This window comes from Scyliorhinus canicula, chromosome 15, assembly GCF_902713615.1.
Source record: "Scyliorhinus canicula chromosome 15, sScyCan1.1, whole genome shotgun sequence".
NCBI classification, from domain to species: domain Eukaryota; kingdom Metazoa; phylum Chordata; class Chondrichthyes; order Carcharhiniformes; family Scyliorhinidae; genus Scyliorhinus; species Scyliorhinus canicula.
In genome coordinates, this window is record NC_052160.1 from 37,681,823 (window position 1) to 37,700,414 (window position 18,592).

The following is an 18,592-nucleotide window of genomic DNA, read 5'->3' on the forward strand; positions in this document are numbered from 1 at the left end:
TTAATCCTGATCCATGCTGTTAATTAACCTCACCCAGGCCTAAAGCTTAGGCATTACAATTCATCTCTCTATTTCTCAGCTAGGGAGAAGAAGAATTATCCGAGTTCCCATGCATCTGTATGGGCAATGCCAATTTTGGTTGGATGTATTGCTGGAGGTTTAGAACTTTCAGGTCTTCTGTATTTTCATGTCAGGATTATGGGAGAAATCCAGTGGAATACAACTATGTGCAACATAAAGCAGGCCAGTTTTGAATCAATTTCGATCAAGTTTTGAATTTTCGCAATGATCTGTGCATTCTGGCAGAGGAAAATCATTATTGCAGTTGTTAAGGCAAGTAGATATCCAAGGTATTTGTTCAACATATTTGTCAGGTAATATATGTTGCAGGAGTAAGCATTTCTTTTTCTATTGGAGAACGACTGAAGACTGTATGGCATCTAATTGGCTAGAATCCTGGCACTTAACGACTCCAATCAGGACTGGCCTAGATTTTCATCCTTGAGGCAGGTAGTGGAATTGGTAAAATGCAAGGATCGAATTCTTATTGTGGTGGTGGGTGCAGGCTGGAGTAGGGCCTGCCAACCCACACAGTGTCCAGAGGCAGCCACAGGGGAGCTGCTTAAAAGGTCCAACTCGGTGTTGTTGGAGTTCATCCTGTTAAAATAATAACAAATCCTCACGACCCTAATCTCCACACACTCCCCACCCATGCCATCTCATTCATTCTCTCTCTCGCCCTCATGCCAAGCCATGGACTTCTTGGCCGTTCACCCACTATACTGTACAGAACCAATAAACCCTATATACTGAGCTGATTGCTCCACCAACGAGGGGCTGTTGCTTGGGGGGGGGGGTGTTGGCTTGAGTGCTGGCGGCTTTGCCTTGTACTTAATTGTTTGTTGATTTTATTGTGGTTTTTCTGTATTTTGTCTTTTTTATTGCCCAGGGAGTTCTTGTCCTCTCTCTGCTGCCATGCTCTCTATCAGTGTGACCTTTTCTGGTGGTCTGCGCTGCTCATTGGGTGCCTTTCCACTGATGTGGGGCTTCCGTTAGGGCAGGGCACCGCTATGTTCCTTTCTGATGGTCTTTGCTGCTCGGTTGGTCACCTTTTTGTTTATGCTTTTCGCATATTATTGATTTTGTGATTGTTTTTTAGCATGATGCTGACTCTTTTGTATTCTTGAGCTGTCAACAAACTCCTATCTGTAGGAGGGGAATCGGATGCTACACAACTGTCCTGTATGGGGTTGTAACACATAACCCACACTTCAAGTAATCATCTGTATGCTGCTTTGTTCCTGTTTTCAGCTGCTTCATGGGTTGTACACCAGAGGCCCTGGAGTTCACACCAGCATTTGTGGCAGCTGCAAAATGGAGGAATCGTTGTTGTGTGCCCAGAGCACGTGACGTCCGTGTACAATGCGTGTGATCTGCTCTCTGTCACCACTCCAGGCAGGAAGTCTCCGGCGATTTATTAAAAATAAATCATCTGCTGGATCAGCATGCTGATGTCAGGAGGCGGCGTTCTGCTCCGCTGGACTCCAGGCATACTCATTTATGATCGCACACGCATGTGCGTAACAGCCGGCCCTTTTAAAAGCTGGTCGCGCCGTTGAGCACTTATTCCTGAGATTAGAAACGCCGCAATGCATGGTTCCACAAGCCACCTGCAGGTCGCGACCCTGGGTTTGAAAATGAGTGTAAGGAATAAAGAGGTTTTAAGTGCTTGAGTTTCAGCTGTTGAAACTTCAGACATCTATTAGAGTACTGCACAAGTTAGAGGTTTCAGGGTGCTTTCAGTTTCAGCTGTTGAAACCTATAAAAAGGTTGGGATGATTGACACTTGTATCAGAATGTAGTAAAATGGAAAACTAGCCATGACACGATAGAGTTCATTATTTCTATATAAGTGAGTGAAAGGGCAAGGAAATGCCACAGTGGGTGGGGGTGCATACCTTGGCATGGAGAGCATGAGGAGGACCTTTTGAATTTATTTTTTTAGGTAAGCCTCCTCAGGCAGGTACTAGTCATAACCCCGACTGAGATGCCAAGAACCATGACTGATTAAAAACCTGGCTTGACTCCATGAAGGCTGTGGAGGACTATGCCATACCTATCATTTCAGTGGAGCTGACCAAGTCAGTAGGGCAAGGTGCAGCCCCGCGATCTGAACCAGCCTGCATGGTTAAAAGACACTCCCAAAAATCACAAACCCCAGAAATGGGGTTAGGAACCCAGGAATCTGTTTCTGACTGCCATTTTTGAAGGGCTCCTGAGTCACCCTGAATCGATGAAAATCCCAGCCAATAGGAACTTAGTTTTATTTTTAAAGGAGCTATATAACTCTTCTGGTGAAAAACTGATGCGTGCATGACTTGAGGCCACTTGTCCACCTCACATTTCTCCTGTGATTCACCACTGCATGTAGCTCCTTGTCGGCTCACTGTTGGATCTTGCCAAGGTTGATGTGCAGCAGTTCTGTTTTTCCTTTTGCTACCTGCAAGAGAGTGAGGGGGAGAGGAATACCAATAAGCATTGGTCGCTGCCTAATTGCTTACTGAAACTGTGTTGGAGTGTGAAAGAGTTGATTGTGCTCTAGTTTTTTCTTTGCGCTTGGTCTCCCAAGAGTCCAGCTTGGCAAACTTAAAATTAATACCTCCACGTGTAGATGGTTGCAGGATCAGTTTGCTGCTGTTTCTTGAGGCCGGTGTTCAATATGCTACTTTGGACTGAGTCCTTGACTAAAAGTTAAACACATGTACTGCTACAACAAAGGGTGAGTGATCTTGTCCCATTGAAAAACAACCGTTGATTTTTGGGTAAAACAATGATGTGGCAGAATGTGGGTTCGTCTTCGCAGTTGTCTGGCGAATACATTTTTGTTAACTGTTTCCCCAGGTGCTATTGGTGTCTGTTTTATTTTGTTAGAGACTGAATTAAAGAGATATATTACACAAAATGCAGAATGATCAGTGAGCTTTTACATCCAGTCACTTGCCTGTAACTACTGTTGGGGAGTCCAGCAGCAAAATTGTTTTCTTGCTCATGAAATGGTGTGTGAATATTTAAAAAAAAAATAAAAAAAATGGCACAGTAGAGTTTAGACTAGAAAAGTTTGAAAGCCAACCTGTAATTTTGTTTAATTTTTAAGAGACATACTTTAGAAGTTGCAGAATCATTCTTTGCTTCTAGTTGGAATTCTATTTGCTGGAGCAGTCTTTCACTTCAATGTCAAACAAAGGTTACTGGTTTTTTATATATTTTGGAGGAAGAAAGAATTCCATTGTTCATCATGAGATGCCAGGATTCCATTTATATTGATCATACATCGTGTCTGCCATTCTTTTCCCCACTGAAATGAAGAAAAAAAATCCATATGGACTAGGTATGTCTCAAATGACATTAGTCCAGTGTCTGAGTTGGAGCAACTTCTTTCAATCCCATGGCCCACAGTTTAAAGACCTATTTCTTTTTCCAGAGAACTCCAAGCACAGGAAGCATTACAGAATGGTCAGCTCGGGGCAGGAGAGGGCCTTCCTGATCTACAGCCAGGCGTGCTGGCTAGTCAAGCTATGATAGAGAAAACACTGTCGGAAGATCCAAGATGGCAGGGTAAGGAATGTGAATGATCCATCTGTTCTGGAAGCATTTCTGAAATGTTACTTTAAACTCTTTTTAATCACTAGATACCATGTTATTTTTTTCCTTCTAAATTCGGTAGTTTTGTTTATTCATCTGCTCTGTTTCTTGTACAATAACAACAAAACTTCTATTTGTATAGCTCACTATCAAATTAAAACATCTTCAAAGCACTTTATGCAATAAAGCTACAGTAGTGTAATGATTACATTACTGGATGAGTACTCCGGAGACCTTGATTCATAGTCCAGAAAATGTGAGTCCAAATCCCACTGTGATGGTTTGAGAATTTGAATTAAGGTTTTATATTGAAAGGGTCCATCCTGTTTATTTCCCTATTTCCCCTTTCTTTTATTTAGCCAATATCATTTTTGATCCATGGGTCATTAATGGACATGTATCTAAGTCAAGCTGCAGAGAGAATGAGGAATTCAGAAGTTACAGGAGAGAACTCTCTACTAGTTTGGACAGGAGCTTCAGACTTTTCGGCAGCAGAGAGAGAGAGATGGGGTGGAACTTGGTTTGATTGATTGGCTGGGGGCCAATGAATTGGCCCTAAAGGCCGTACTCTGCTCAGTGGTGATTGGATCCTGTCCCAGTGGAATTATTTTAAGAGTCCCAAGGAGCTCAAATCTGACTCTTGGAAGCACAGGACCAAGGTGTGTGTGTGTCTGTCTGTCTGTGTGTGTCTCTCTCTCTCTCTTTCCCCCCCTCCCTTATCCACCCAGAAAGGCCATGAGTGTTGTATTTCTGAAACCGCAGAGGCCTTAATGAATCTGCAGTAAAGATTTGGACTGAGCGTAGAGTTTGAGGAGGAATAAAGTGCTGGGAGCAACCATCTGAAACAAATACTCTTTTTTCCCTTTAACTTATTTATTTTTACCCCTTCCCTTCTATGTTTGTCTGTCTTGTGCGTGTGTATGGAGGAAGTGGGGGGGGGGGGGGCGCAAGTTAAAGTGGGGAATTAAGAATTAGATAACAAAAGTATTTGCTGCAGATTTCATTACAGTTCTTGTTATTAATAAAAAACAATTGTGTTTAAATTTACAAACCTGGTGACTGTAATTATTGGGCAGCCAAGGACAAAAGACGGCATTTTAAAAAATAATTATTGGTTAATTCACCTGTGATGTGACTCTGGGTCGAGTGGGGCTGGAATTGACCATGCAGTAGCCCAAGGTGTCGTGACAATATATATATATTTTTAAAACTGGCGTAAAAGAATTGGTATCCATAAAAGTGACCATGATGCTGTCAGATTGCCATAAAAGCACAATTGATTTGCCAATGAATGAATCTACAGGAAAACCATTACATGTCCATTTTAGGAAAGAAGCTCTGCCTCCTTTACTGGCTCTGGCCTATTTGGCACGTCAAATCCACGCTAGGAGTTGGCTCTTAACTAGGTTCCGAAGTGGCTGCGCAAACCATTCCATTGCAGAAACCATCTCGGGGCAATAAGAAATAAGATTCGGCCGGTTCATTTGTGGCGTCTTCGTCTTTGTGAGGACGGAAAATCCAACCTCGCACATGCAGGTCGTTGTGAAGGGCAAGAGCAACAAAGTGCTTGTTTTACTCCGCTCCCGATACTCCTCAGAGATGCTACTCCAGAATGCTGACATCCTCATTGACTTATGCTGTGTTTTTAATATGCTGTCACAGCTGAGCCGCATAAGCACAATTTCTTCTTTTGGAGCCAGCTGCAAGTTCAGAACTGATTCTGCGGTCTTAAACTCTAAGGGATTTTCACCCACCTCCTCTCAGAATCTTAAACTTCTCCTTTGGAAAGTACTGACCAAAATTGTCGATCAGGCAGCCAGATGCATTTCAATAAGGCTTGCCAATCCATTTACAGTTTCCTTACTAATGATGTTTTCTTCAATGTGTCGTAGCAATGTGGGAAACATGTAGTCGTTTTGGCTTCGCACTCGCAATTGCCAAACTTTCAATATCTTTTGGAAAGCTTCGATTTCTTCAGAGTGCCGAAAGCAATCATCATCCTTCCCTTGCAATTTGAGGTTCGGTTTATTTAGAATTGAAAATATGTCTGCAAGGTAAGACATTGCTAGCATCCAAGTTTCATCAGCAAATGAATCAGCCAGAGGGGACAATTTCTCGAGGAGGAAAGCGTGGATTTCGTACCTCAGTTCGTAAACTCTGAGTAGCACCCGACGCTTTGACAGCCAACGTACTTCTGTTTGGAACAATAAATGTGTGTGCTCAGCCCCCATATTGGAACACAAAGTGTCAAAAAGTCTGGTATTGAGTGGGCTATAGTGTGGGGCATTTTCTCTTTAGCTACGCGTAAGCTATCATGTAAGAGGCTAATTGTACTTTGTCGTTCAATGTAACATTTCTGCTGAGGACTTCAGCCGACGATTTAAGTTTCGTTGCATCCTTTGAAAAAATCAAGAGGTTTGTCCTCTAATTCGCCGTGCTTAGTCTTCAAATGCTTTTAAAGTTTTGAGGGTTTTAAACTTTCATTTGCCAGCACTTCCCTGCATATAGCGCACATGGGCCTTGCATCCTGATTTGCATTGACACAATTAATACTCCATACCGTAAAAAATCGTCTTTATATTGCTTTGTGCCTGATTTCAGTTTCTTCTTAATGGGCTGTTCACCAGAGGCCCTGGAGCTCACACCAGCACTGCTTTGTCCTTATGTGGACGCTCCTGAACAGCTCACACCAACACTGCTTTGTCCTGGTGTGGACACTCCTGAACAGCTCACACCAACACTGCTTTGTCCTGGCATGGACACTCCTGAACAGCTCACACCAACACTGCTTTGTCCTGGTATGGACACTCCTGAACAGTTCACACCAACACTGCTTTGTCCTGCTGTGGACTCTTCTGAACAGCTCACACCAACACTGCTTTGTCCTGGTATGGACACTCCTGAACAGCTCACACCAACACTGCTTTGTCCTGGTATGGACACTCCTGAACAGCTCACACCAACACTGCTTTGTCCTGCTGTGGACTCTTCTGAACAGCTCACACCAACACTGCTTTGTCCTGGTATGGACACTCCTGAACAGCTCACACCAACACTGCTTTGTCCTGGTATGGACACTCCTGAACAGCTCACACCAACACTGCTTTGTCCTGGTATGGACACTCCTGAACAGCTCACACCAACACTGCTTTGTCCTGCTGTGGACTCTTCTGAACAGCTCACACCAACACTGCTTTGTCCTGGTATGGACACTCCTGAACAGCTCACACCAACACTGCTTTGTCCTGCTGTGGACTCTTCTGAACAGCTCACACCGACACTGCTTTGTCCTGCTGTAGATTCTCCTGAGCCGCTCTCTTAGTTGTGAGATCCTGGCCTGTTTGTGTCTCTGGCCCTCTCTTCCGTATAACAAAACGATCCATTTTAAATTTTACTGTCCTATTGCTTGTTTGTTGCTAACAAAATGGAGGAATCGCAATCGCACCCAAAGCACGTGACGTCGAAGTTCGCGGGGGGGGGGGGGGGGGGGGGGGGCGTGACCTGCCCTCTGACTCCCTTTTAGGCAGGGAGATTAAATAGATTATGTTAAAAAAAAATCTGTGTCTCTGCAGCAGCCGTTTTAATAACGCCTGCTGCAAGCGGCCTTCAAAATGGCCACGAACATATTAAAAAAATTATTTTAAAAAACAATATAGTTTTGCGCATGCCCACTGATGATCGGGCGCGCATGCGCAATGCGGCCAATTGAAAAAAAAAATATATATATATATGTTCGCGGCCATTTTGAAGGCCGCTTGTAGCAGCCGTTATTAAAAGCCGACTGTGTGGCTGATTCGCGCAATCGGGAGCGCTGCGAAGGATGGCTCCGCTGCATTAGAATGCTCGAGGTGTCAGACGGATCTGCCTTGAAAATTTGGAGCTATTCTGATGGCTCAAAGCTAAGCATAACTTCGTTTTTTTCTAAAGTTTAAAAAAAATAAATTTAGAGTATCCAATTATTTATTTTCCAATTAAGGGGCAATTTAGAGTGGCCAATCCACCGCACTTGCACATCTTTAGGTTGTGGGGGTGAAACCCATGCAGACATGGGGAGAATGTGCAAACTCCACACGGACATTGACCCAGTCCCGTGATTCGAACCCGGGTCCTCAGCGCTGCAGTCCCAGTGCTAGCCACTGCACCACATGCCGCCCCTAAGTAGAACTTAGTTGAGATCAAAGATGTTGGGTTTGATGTCAGTTCTCTGCTGGGACAATGCAGATAGTGGAGCTGAGGCCTATCCTTACTCCCATACCTATCCTTACTGGAACCATATAGGCATTTGTGAATGTTGAGCTTGGGAAAGGACGAGGCTAATTTCTGAGGTTAAACAGTCTATTTGCACACTGTTAAATCACACAGGTGTGTAGTGACCACTTCTGAGAGATAGCAGAAGGTAGCAGTGGAATGATGCAGTGAGGAGTTTGTAACTTTCAGGAGAGGAGAAGAGAAAATAGGTGAGGGGAAGAAAAGCAACGGTTTTCAAAAGAAAAAGTCACTTTTTGGGGTTTTTCACTCCACAGGTGCTGCCAGATCTGAGTATTTGCAACATTGTTTTTATTTGAAATTTCCAGCTTCTACAATATTATGCTTTTAATATCGCTTCATTCGGGATTTCATGACATTATTAAAATATCTCCAGGGTGAAATATTGCAGTCTCGCTCCTTTCAAAGATTGTTGTTTGAGGAAGAGGCGTCTAGCAGTTTTGTGGTTGCATCTTTGTTTCCTGCAATGCAGTCAGTAAACATTGCCACCTGCTGGATAGCTCAGTTCACCAAGAATGCTGATGACCAATAGGGGGAAAAAACGGCTCAGATCAGTATCTTCTTTCTCATTTTTTTTCCTGGTGTTTCATTTTAAGGTGTACAAGACCAGTCTGGACCAATGTTCTTATGGGTATTAAACAAACTTGGTATCTTTACAGTGTTATTAACAGTGGTGCGAATATTGTTTTATGCTCATAATTGAGATTAGCTTTCCTGATAGGATCAGTTGATGAAGAGCCAGAGGGCCCCAAGTTTGATTCCCAGCCTCTGGTGAACTTACTGATCTTGGCACAGCAAAAATTGGCTTCTGAAGTGCGGAGGAAATTGATCAGGTTCTCGATCATGATTGTTGTCCCATGATTGTTGTCTCAGCTTGGAAGTGTGTGAACATATGGGTCGTACTGTAGCCAGCATCAGCACCTTCAAGAGAAGAAAGCGATGAAAGTTCCATGAGTGAAGTCGCCAACCCAACAGTTGCTTTATTGTGGACAGATCAATCTCCCTGGGATGCTGTAACGAGCCGCCTTTCGAATTAGTGAAGGATTATGGAGCTGATTGGTACCCTCATGGAGATGAAATTACTGATTTGTCGGCCGAATGCAGAGGTTTGTCACATGACAAACTAAATGGGGAAATGCTTCGGAATCAGAAGCACAAAGGGATTTGGGAGTCCTTGTTCATGATTCTCTTAAGGTTAATTCTCTGCAGGTTCATCGGCAGTTAAGAAGGCAAATGCAATGTTCGCATTCATATCAAGAGGGCTAGAATACAAGACCAGGGATGTACTTCTGAGGCTGTATAAGGCTCTGGTCAGACCCCATTTGGATATTATGAGCAGTTTTGGGCCCTGTATCTAAGGAAGGATGCGCTGGCCTTGGAAAGGGTCCAGAGGAGGTTCACAAGAATGATCCCTGGAATAAAGAACTTGTCATATGAGGAATGTTTGAGGACTCTGAGTCTGTACTCGTTGGGAGTTTAGAAGGATGAGGGGGGCTCTTATTGAAACTTACAAGATACTGCGAGGCCTGGATAGAGTGGACGTGGAGAGGGTATTTCCACTTGTAGGAAAAACTAGAACCAGAGGACACCATCTCAGACTAAAGGGACGAGCCTTTAAAACAGATGAGGAGGAATTTCTTCCGGCAGAGGGTGGTGAATCTGGAACTCTTTGCCGCAGAAGGCTATGGAGGCCAATTTACTAAGTGTCTTTAAGACAAAGGTAGATAGGTTCATGATTAATAAGGGGATATGGGGTTATGGGGAAAAGACAGGACAATGGGATGAGAAAATATCAGAGCAGAGCAGACTCGATGGGCCAAGTGACCTATTTCTGCTCCTATGTCTTATGGTCTATGACAGTGAAGGACGAGGAACAATTTCTACTTGCAAGGTAGCAAGTGGGGAAGTAATTTATAACCTTCACTAAACAGCACATAATACACTTCCAATTGTAATAAAAACATACATTAACACTGCAATGCAGTTACTATGAAACCCCCTAGTCGCCACATTCCGGCACATGTTCGGGTACACAAAGGGAGAACTCAGAATGTTGAAACTACCTAACAGCATGTCTTTAGGGACCAGTGGGAGGAAACCGGAGCTACCGGAGGAAACCAACTCTGGACAAGTGGAGAATGTGCAGACTCTGCACAGGCAATGACCTAAGCCGGGAATTGGACCTGGGCGCTGTGAAGCAACAGTGCTAACCACTGAGCTACCGTGCCGCCCAGAATTATTAGCCTGATTTCTAAGCATACCCCATGGCTCTTGAGTGGCATTTTGTAATTTGCTTTTTAAGCAAATCAGTATGAGAGTCTACTGTTGGACATTAATATTTTTAAAAATAATTTTTATTAAGATTTTCACAAAATATAAACAACAAAACAATATTAACAAAACAACCATGGTAAAAACCCAAGAACAACACCCACCCAACTGCAAACAAAAGAAGAAGAAAAAAAACAAACAACAAAAGGGAAAGAGATAACACCCGCCACATCCCACAAACCCATGTACACAGTTGTCCCTCCCACCGAACCAAACCCCCCCCCCTTCCCGCCAGGTTGCTGCTGCTGCCGGCCTATTTCCCTACCGTTCCGCCAGGAAGTCCAGGAAAGGCTGCCACCGCCTAAAGAACCCCTGTACTGATCCCCTCAGGGCAAATTTCACCTTCTCCACTTTAATGAACCCCGCCATATCATTGATTCAGGCCTCCACGCTTGGGGGCCTCGCATCCTTCCATTGAAGCAAGATGCAAGATCCTCCGCTGGGTTACTAGGGACGCAAAGGCCAGAACACCGGCCTCTTTCGCCTCCTGCACTCGCGGCTCCACTGCAACCCCAAAAATTGAGAGTCCCCAGACTGGCTTGACCCTGGATCCCACCACCTTCGACACCGTCCTTGCTACCCCCTTCCAAAACTCTCCCAGCGCTGGGCACGCCCAAAATATATGGGCGTGGTTCGCTGGGCTCCCCGAGCACCTAGCACACCTGTCTTCGCCCCCGAAAAATCTACTCGTCCTCGTCCCAGTCATGTGGGCCCTATGCAGCACCTTGAACTGTATGAGGCTAAGCCTCGCACAGGAAGAGGAGGAATTCACTCTCTCCAGGGCATCCGCCCACGTCCCCTCCTCAATCGCCTCACCCAGCTCCTCTTCCCATTTCCCCTTTTGTTCCTCCACCGAGGCCTCGTCTACCTCCTGCATTACCCGGTATGTGTCCGAAATCCTCCCACTCCAACCCACACCCCCAAGAGCACCCTGTCCCGTACCCCACGTGGGGGCAACAAGGGGAATCCCTCCACCTGCCGCCTGGCAAACGTCCTAACCTGCATGTACCTAAACATGTTCCCCGGGGGGAGCCCAAACTTCCCCTCTAACTCACCCAAGCTCGCGAACCTCCCCTCCACAAACTGGTCCCTAAACCTCCTAACCCCTACCCTGTGCCAGCCCAGAAATCCGCCATCAATGCTCCCTGGGACAAACCGATGGTTCCCCTGTATCGGGGCTTCCATCGAGCCCCCCACTTCTCCCCTATGCCGTCTCCATTGCCCCCAAATTTTGAGGGTAGCCGCCTCCACCGGGCTCGTGGTATACCTCGTTGGAGGGAGCGGCAACGGCACCGTTACCAGTGCCTCCAGGCTCGTGCCCACACAGGATGCCACCTCCATCCTCTTCCATGCTGCCCCTTCCCCATCCATTACCCACTTACGCACCATCATTGGCAGCCCAATAGTACCCACAGAGGTTGGGCAACGCCAGCCCCCCCCTATCCCTGCCCCGTTCCAGGAACACCCTTCTCACCCTTTGAGTCCCATGTGCCCACACAAATCCCGTAATACTCCTGTTGACCCTCCTATAAAAAAAAAGCCTTTGGGATAAGGATGGGGAGGCACTGGAACAGGAACAAAAACCTCGGGAGCATCGTCATCTTAACGGACTGCACCCTCCCCGCCAGTGACAGCGGTAACATATCCCACCTTTTGAACTCCTCCTCCATCTGCTCCACCAACCTTGTGAGGTTGAGCTTGTGCAGGGCCCCCCAGCTCCCAGCCACCTGGACTCCTAGGTACCCGAAGCTCTTCCCTGCCTGCTTCAGTGGGAGCCTACCAATCCCCTCCTCCTGATCCCCGGGTGCACCACGAACAACTCGCTCTTGCCCAGGTTCAGCTTTCCCCAGAGAAGCCCCCGAATTCACTAAGAATCCTCATCACCTCCGGCATCCCCCCCCACCGGGTCCGCCACATACAGCAACAGGCCGTCCGCATAAAGCGACACTCGATGCTCCTCCCCACCCCGCACCAGGCCCCTCCAGTTCCCTGACTCCCTCAACGCCATGGCCAGGGGCTCAATTGCCAATGCAAGGAGCAAGGGGGACAGGGGACACCCCTGTCTCATCCCCCGGAACCGCCGAAAGTACTCCGATCTCGTCCTATTCGTGGCTACACTCGCCATCGGAGCCGCATAGAGCAACCTCACCCAACGGACAAACCCCATCCCAAACCCAAACCTCTCCAACACCCCCCACAGATACCCCCACTCAACCCTATCAAAGGCCTTCTCCGCATCTAATGCCACCACTATCTCCGCCTCCCCTTCCACAGCTGGCATCATAATAACGTTGAGGAGCCTTCGTACGTTTGTATTCAACTGCTTTCCCTTCACAAACCCCGTCTGGTCCTCATGAATGACCCCCGGCACACATTCCTCTATTCTTGTGGCTAGGATCTTTGCCAGCAGCTTGGCGTCTACATATAGCAGCGAGATCGGCCTATATGACCCACACTGCAGAGGGTCCTTGTCCCGCTTCAGGATCAAGGAAATCAGCGGCTGTGACATAGTTGGGGGCAAAGACCCCCCTCTCCCTTGCCTCGTTATAGGTCCGGACCAACAGGGGGCCCAACAGGTCCGCATACCTTTCATAAAATTCCGCCGGGAACCCATCCGGTCCCGGCGCCTTCCCCGACTGCATGCTTCCTATCCCTTTAACCAACTCCTCCAGTTCAATCGGCGCCCCTAGTCCCTGCACCTGCCCCTCCTCCACCCTCGGAAACCGCAGCTTGTCCAAGAAGCGCCCCATTCCACCCCCCTTCACCGTGGGTTCAGAACGGTACAGTTCCCCATAGAAGTCCCTGAAGACCCCATTAACATCTACCCCCCTCCGCACCACCTTCCCAGCTCTATCCGTCACTCCCCCAATCTCCCTGGCCGCGTCCCGCTTTCTGAGCTGGTGTGCCAGCATCCTGCTTGCCTTCTCCCCATATTCATACACTACCCCCTGTGCTTTCCTCCACTGAGCTTCCGCCTTTCTGGTAGTCAATAGGTCGAACCTGGCCTGAAGGCTACGCCTCTCCCCCAGCAATCCCTCCTCCGGAGCCTCTGCATATCCCCTATCCACCCTCACCATCTCCCCTAGCGAGAATTTTAAAATCGAGGATTGGAGAACGACACTTTTTCTTCCTCTTGTATTGTTAATTTAACTGAGCTCTATATTAAGAACCTTACTTGCCCATGTATTTTGGTGAACATTTCATTAAGTGCAACAGATAAATGATTATGCATTGTCATTTTCACATCAAACAAACAACAGAATCATTAAATACTTATTGTGTTGTAAGTGAAACACAATTAAAGTACATTTAAAGCTACTGATTATGTTCCTCTCTATCGTGTGTGTTGGTCATGCTGATCATGCAGAAATCACAACCATGATGAAATGAAATGGAAATGAAATGAAATGAAAATCACTTATTGTCAAGAGTAGGCTTCAAATGAAGTTACTGTGAAAAGCCCCTAGTCGCCACATTCCGGCACCTGTTCGGGAAGGCTGTTACAGGAATCGAACCGTGCTGCTTGCCTGCCTTGGTCTGCTTTCAAAGCCAGCGATTTAGCCCAGTGAGCTAAACAGCTCCTTAATACAGTAACAGCCCCTTAATACAGTAACAGCCCCTGATTGTTGCCGATTAGTGTAATCTCCAGCTGCACTTCCTCCTCCAAGCATGTATCTACATAATAAAAATCCTGAGATTTAAGCTGCAAGAATTAGCATTTAAAAACTTGTAGGCAGGTTGCTTGACACAGTGGGACATTTACACTTTCATATTCTTTGAAATTTAATGCTCTTATGGTTAGAACTGTTTCTTATGCTTGTATTTTTCTTTGAAGAAATGCTATCCTTTTCTGAACACGTTAAATGGCATTTTTATATTTTGTGTCTCTGGATGGAAGGCGTAATTCTCAAAATAGCCAATGAAAGAAGTCACAAGGTAGCATTTCAGTGGTCCACTTTTATGATGTTTGTTTCCAGGTGGGGAGTGCCTAAGAGAGAATAAGGCCTTGGATATAACACAATGAACATGTCAATATAAGTCTGTGTGTCTGGTGAGGGAATGTCTATGGGTTGGGGTGGGAGGGAGGTCTGTGTGTATTTCTGAAATCTCAAATTTTGAGAAGCGCAGGTTATATTTTGCCGACATTCTGAACGTTTTAGTCTTGACAAAATGTATTTATCTTGCAGAAACAAACTTTGTGCTTGCAAATTATAAGACTGAACAGTGTAATAAACCACCTAGACTCTGTCGACAAGGCTATGCCTGCCCTCATTATCATAACAGCAGGGACAGAAGAAGGAACCCTAGAAAATTTAAATACAGGTAAATAATCTATTCCATTTTTGCAGGGTGCTTTCTTTTATGTAACCCTAACTTACACCTGAACATCAACCTCTCACTTCCACCTGCCAAGATATGTACGTTTGAATTATTTGCTGCATGGTTTATCTGTTTTTAAGCTGTTCAATGTTTCACTTAAACTTGTGATTATACAAGAAAATAAAACACAACTGCATGTACTTTGCAACCAGTCAGGGAGCTTGATAAGAATACGACAGAAGATTGGGAAAATTCTTCACTGCCTATCCTCACATTCCTCATTTAATCAAACTATCATATTTGGTGACTGAACAATTTCTGCAAAATCACTTCCTTAAATTTTAATGGAAATGGTTCCTGGTTGATCCTGACATGAAGCAGTGATTACAAGGGTATAAGATAAGGCGAGGATGGACAGCGCGGTGGCACAGTGGTTAGCACAGCTGCCTCACGGCACCGAGGTCCCAGGTTCAATCCCGGCTCTGGGTCGCTGTCCATGTGGATTTTTCACATTCTCCCCGTGTTTGTGTGGATTTCGCCCCCACAACCCACAGATGTGCAGGATAGGTGGATTGGTCACGCTAAATTGTCCCTTAATTGGAAAAAATGAGTTGATTACTCTTAATTTTTTTTAAACGACGAGGTAAGGCCAGTTCATAGGGCACCTTGCCGCCATGGTGAAAAGAGTGGGACAGAAAATGAGAATTCGACATTTCCAGGTTGCATTATAATAGATTGTAGAGAATAGAGGGAAGGAGACTGAAAGCAGAGATAGATCAGTTAATTTTGGTGCGAGGAATAGATTGGATTAGAAGCTGGTACGGTGATGCCTGATTGCTCGTTTCTCTTTTTGTTCCTCCCCATATGATCTCCTATGGCTGTGATGTTGCATACTACCCCAAAATATGCAAAAGCAGCAGAGTGATTGGTTTTCTCCTTCATTATTTTATCCCCTTCTCATGGGAGAGCCTCCTTTTTTTTTTCTTCTTTTGTATCGGCTGTGGCTTAGTTGATCGCAAATTTGTCTCTGAATCACAAGCTTCTGAGGTTAAGTCCCACTCCAAGGGCTTGAGCACAAAAGGGACATGTCAGTGTAATACCGAAGGATCAATGCACTATCGGACGCGCTATCTTTTGGATGAGACGTTAACAGTGTCCCCATCTGCCAACTCTGGTGGATGTAAAGGATTTCTTGGCATTATTTCAAACAGTAGCAGGGGAGTTAACTCACTGTCCTGGCCAATATTTATCAATATCACAGGAAAACAGATTATCTGCTCAATATTTATCAATATCACAGGAAAACAGATTATCTGCTCAATTCACGTTGCTGTTTGGTGGAGTTTGCTGAGCGAAAATTAACTGCATTTCTTACACACCAAAATTGACTCCGCTTGAAAAAGTACGTCATTGTTTGTAAAGCAATTTGCGGTGCCTGGTCGTCGTGAAAATGCATGGCGTTCTTTCCAGTAATGTGGCTTGGATGAATACTCCCATTGGACTAAGCAGTAATCTTCTTCCCTGCTCTGCTGCTGCTACCCCGTCCCACCCCACCACTACCATACATTATTGTATTGACAATTGGCTGGGATAATAACTAAATTTATTATATGATGCATTTGGAGGCCAGATTATGAGGGGCATTTCTAGAACAGTACATTAAAAATATTTTGGGTGGTGTGGACAGTACAGCACTTTGCTATATAGCAAAGGGAACACTGATTCCTTATAGAATCCTAGAAGATTACAGAATATAAGGAGGATAGATTGGGTCTATGCTGACTCTTAGAGCAATCTATAGCAAATATAATTTCACTGTTCTCTCTACACAGCTCTTCGGCCACCTGCATTTGAAATAGTTTTTACTGACAAGTTGTAAATGTTTCTGCTTTAGCCACTCTGATGGAACATTCCATGCTCCTAAAATTTCTGCGAAGCTCCTAATGGCAGATTGATGAAGCTCTCCCATCACTGACAATGTTGCAGTTTTGTGAAACCTGTAATTCGGCGCCAGTTATAGCTCACTTCAGTGGTGTTTCTTCGCACTTGTAACATAGTAAACCTCTACTGCAGTAAAATTCAATGCTAAACAGCAGCAGTTTATATTTATTGCTGATATATTTTTGGGTGCTTCATGGAAATGTAATGAAGTGAATGAATGCTGAAAGAAAGGTTAAGAGGGGTAGTTATCCTGTTTTGGGATTATTTAGATCATTTATCCAACGTTTGAAAATAAGAATCACATTAAGAGGGATTTTTTAAAGCAGCTTTTTAAGAATGTATTTATTGTTGGGATAGGGGTTTTGCTGACTTTTTACCCATTGCTAGTTGTCCTCAAGGTGATGGTGGTCTTTTTCCTTGAACCACTCCAATTTGTGCGATATCGGCACTCCCAGGGATGGAATTTAATCCCCCCCCCTAAATTAAGTTGGGGCGGGCCCATCGAGAATAATAGAAATGACTGTGGCAGGGTTCCCACTGGTTCTCTCGTTGGTGGATGGAGCCACTGCTGTGGCCATTAAGTTCAGCCCACAAAGGGCGATTTGGTTGTCTATATGTGTAAAAGTGACAAATACCTGACTGGTCACTAGGAGATGCTATTCTTTCACCCCTGGGGTCTGCCAGATAGTACACACTTCTGCATTCTGCATTGGTGGTAAGAGGTTCGCCTTATCTCTCGCTCATAGATAAGTCAGTCTGGTTGAATGAATGTCAGTAATGTTTATTTCTTAAAGAACACATTTTGGTATATTCACACAAAATTAACTGGAAAATGCTTTTTTCTTCTGTGTCTCAAAATGTCTTTGAGACACCAATGAGTGGAAGCAAAGACTTCAAGATAAAAGTGACTTCAGATTTACAAAATTAAAAGTCATTTCAACAAAGGTCTTTAAAAGTAATTTTTACCAATGCTTCAAGGATTCTCCGGCTAAAATTTCTCTGCTAATCAGTTAAATGGATCACATTCTTAATGGAATCTGGGTTTAGCCCCTTACTTAGTTTCATTGGTTCTAATTCTCAGCTGAGAACCCCTTGGTTCGCTCAGGAAAGTGTCAGTCATTTAACAGGCGATTGGTTAATTAGACATTAATCAATTACTCCAAATTAATTTTCTTTCCACGACTCTTGTCCCACTTTCAAATTCCCTACGTCACGTCTGGTCTCAGTTACGAGATTGTTTCAAACTCGTTGAATGTACCCTCATGTAAGTAAAAGTACAGATGAGTGTACTTGCAGTACACTATTCGTAACATTGGGGACAGTCATGGACAGTATTCAAAAGATTAGCCAATTTTATAACTTATATTTCTACAAATTCAGTAATTTTCAAGAATCATTTTAGCTAATATTTTAAAGAACCCCCCTCTATAATTGTTGAATCCAATAATGGGGGGTGTCAATGAAGTGGGCTGCTTTATCCTGGATGGCGTTGAGATTCTTGAATGTTGTTGGAGCTGGAGAGTATTCAATCATTCTGTTTATTTATGCCGTGTGAGTGGTGAACAGGCTACAGGAAATTAGGAAGCGAGTTATTTGCCACGTTCCTAGCATCTATCCTGCTCTTGCTACATTTGGACTTGGACTGCTTCAGTATCCGAGGAGTTTCCAACAGTACTGAACATTCTGCAGTCATCAGTGAACATTCCCACTTCTGACCTTATGATGGAGGGAAGGTCATTGATAAAGCAGCTGAAGATGGTTGGCCCGTTCACTACCCTGAGGAGTAGGCCTCCACCCACCACAACCAAATTCCTTTGTGATAAATATGATACCAACCAGCAGACTGCTTTCCCCCTGATTCCCATTGACTTCAATGTTGCTACGGCCACTTGATGCCACATCCAATCAAATGCCTAATTAATGTCAATGGCAGTCACTCTGGCCTCAACTCTTGAGTTCAGTTCTTTTGTCCTTATTTGGACCGAGGCTGGAATGAGGTCAGAAACTGAGTGGACCTGGCAGACCCCAAGCTGAGTGTCACTGTGCAGGTTGAGTTAGTCCCACTGGATAGCACAGTTGATGACCCCATCCA

The 18,592-nt window shown here is 44.9% G+C and overlaps 1 protein-coding gene across 3 annotated transcripts in view; it reads left to right on the forward strand.

Moving 5' to 3' along the window:
* The window catches only part of unkl (unk like zinc finger), a 171,989-nt gene that overhangs the window by 95,615 nt on the left and 57,782 nt on the right, over positions 1–18,592 (forward strand). For all 3 annotated transcript variants that reach the window (XM_038820635.1, XM_038820636.1, XM_038820637.1), the window contains exons 4-5: positions 3,482–3,615; positions 14,427–14,562. In XM_038820635.1, coding sequence (XP_038676563.1) covers positions 3,482–3,615; positions 14,427–14,562 — 270 coding nt within the window. The remainder of the gene's footprint in view (positions 1–3,481; positions 3,616–14,426; positions 14,563–18,592) is intronic.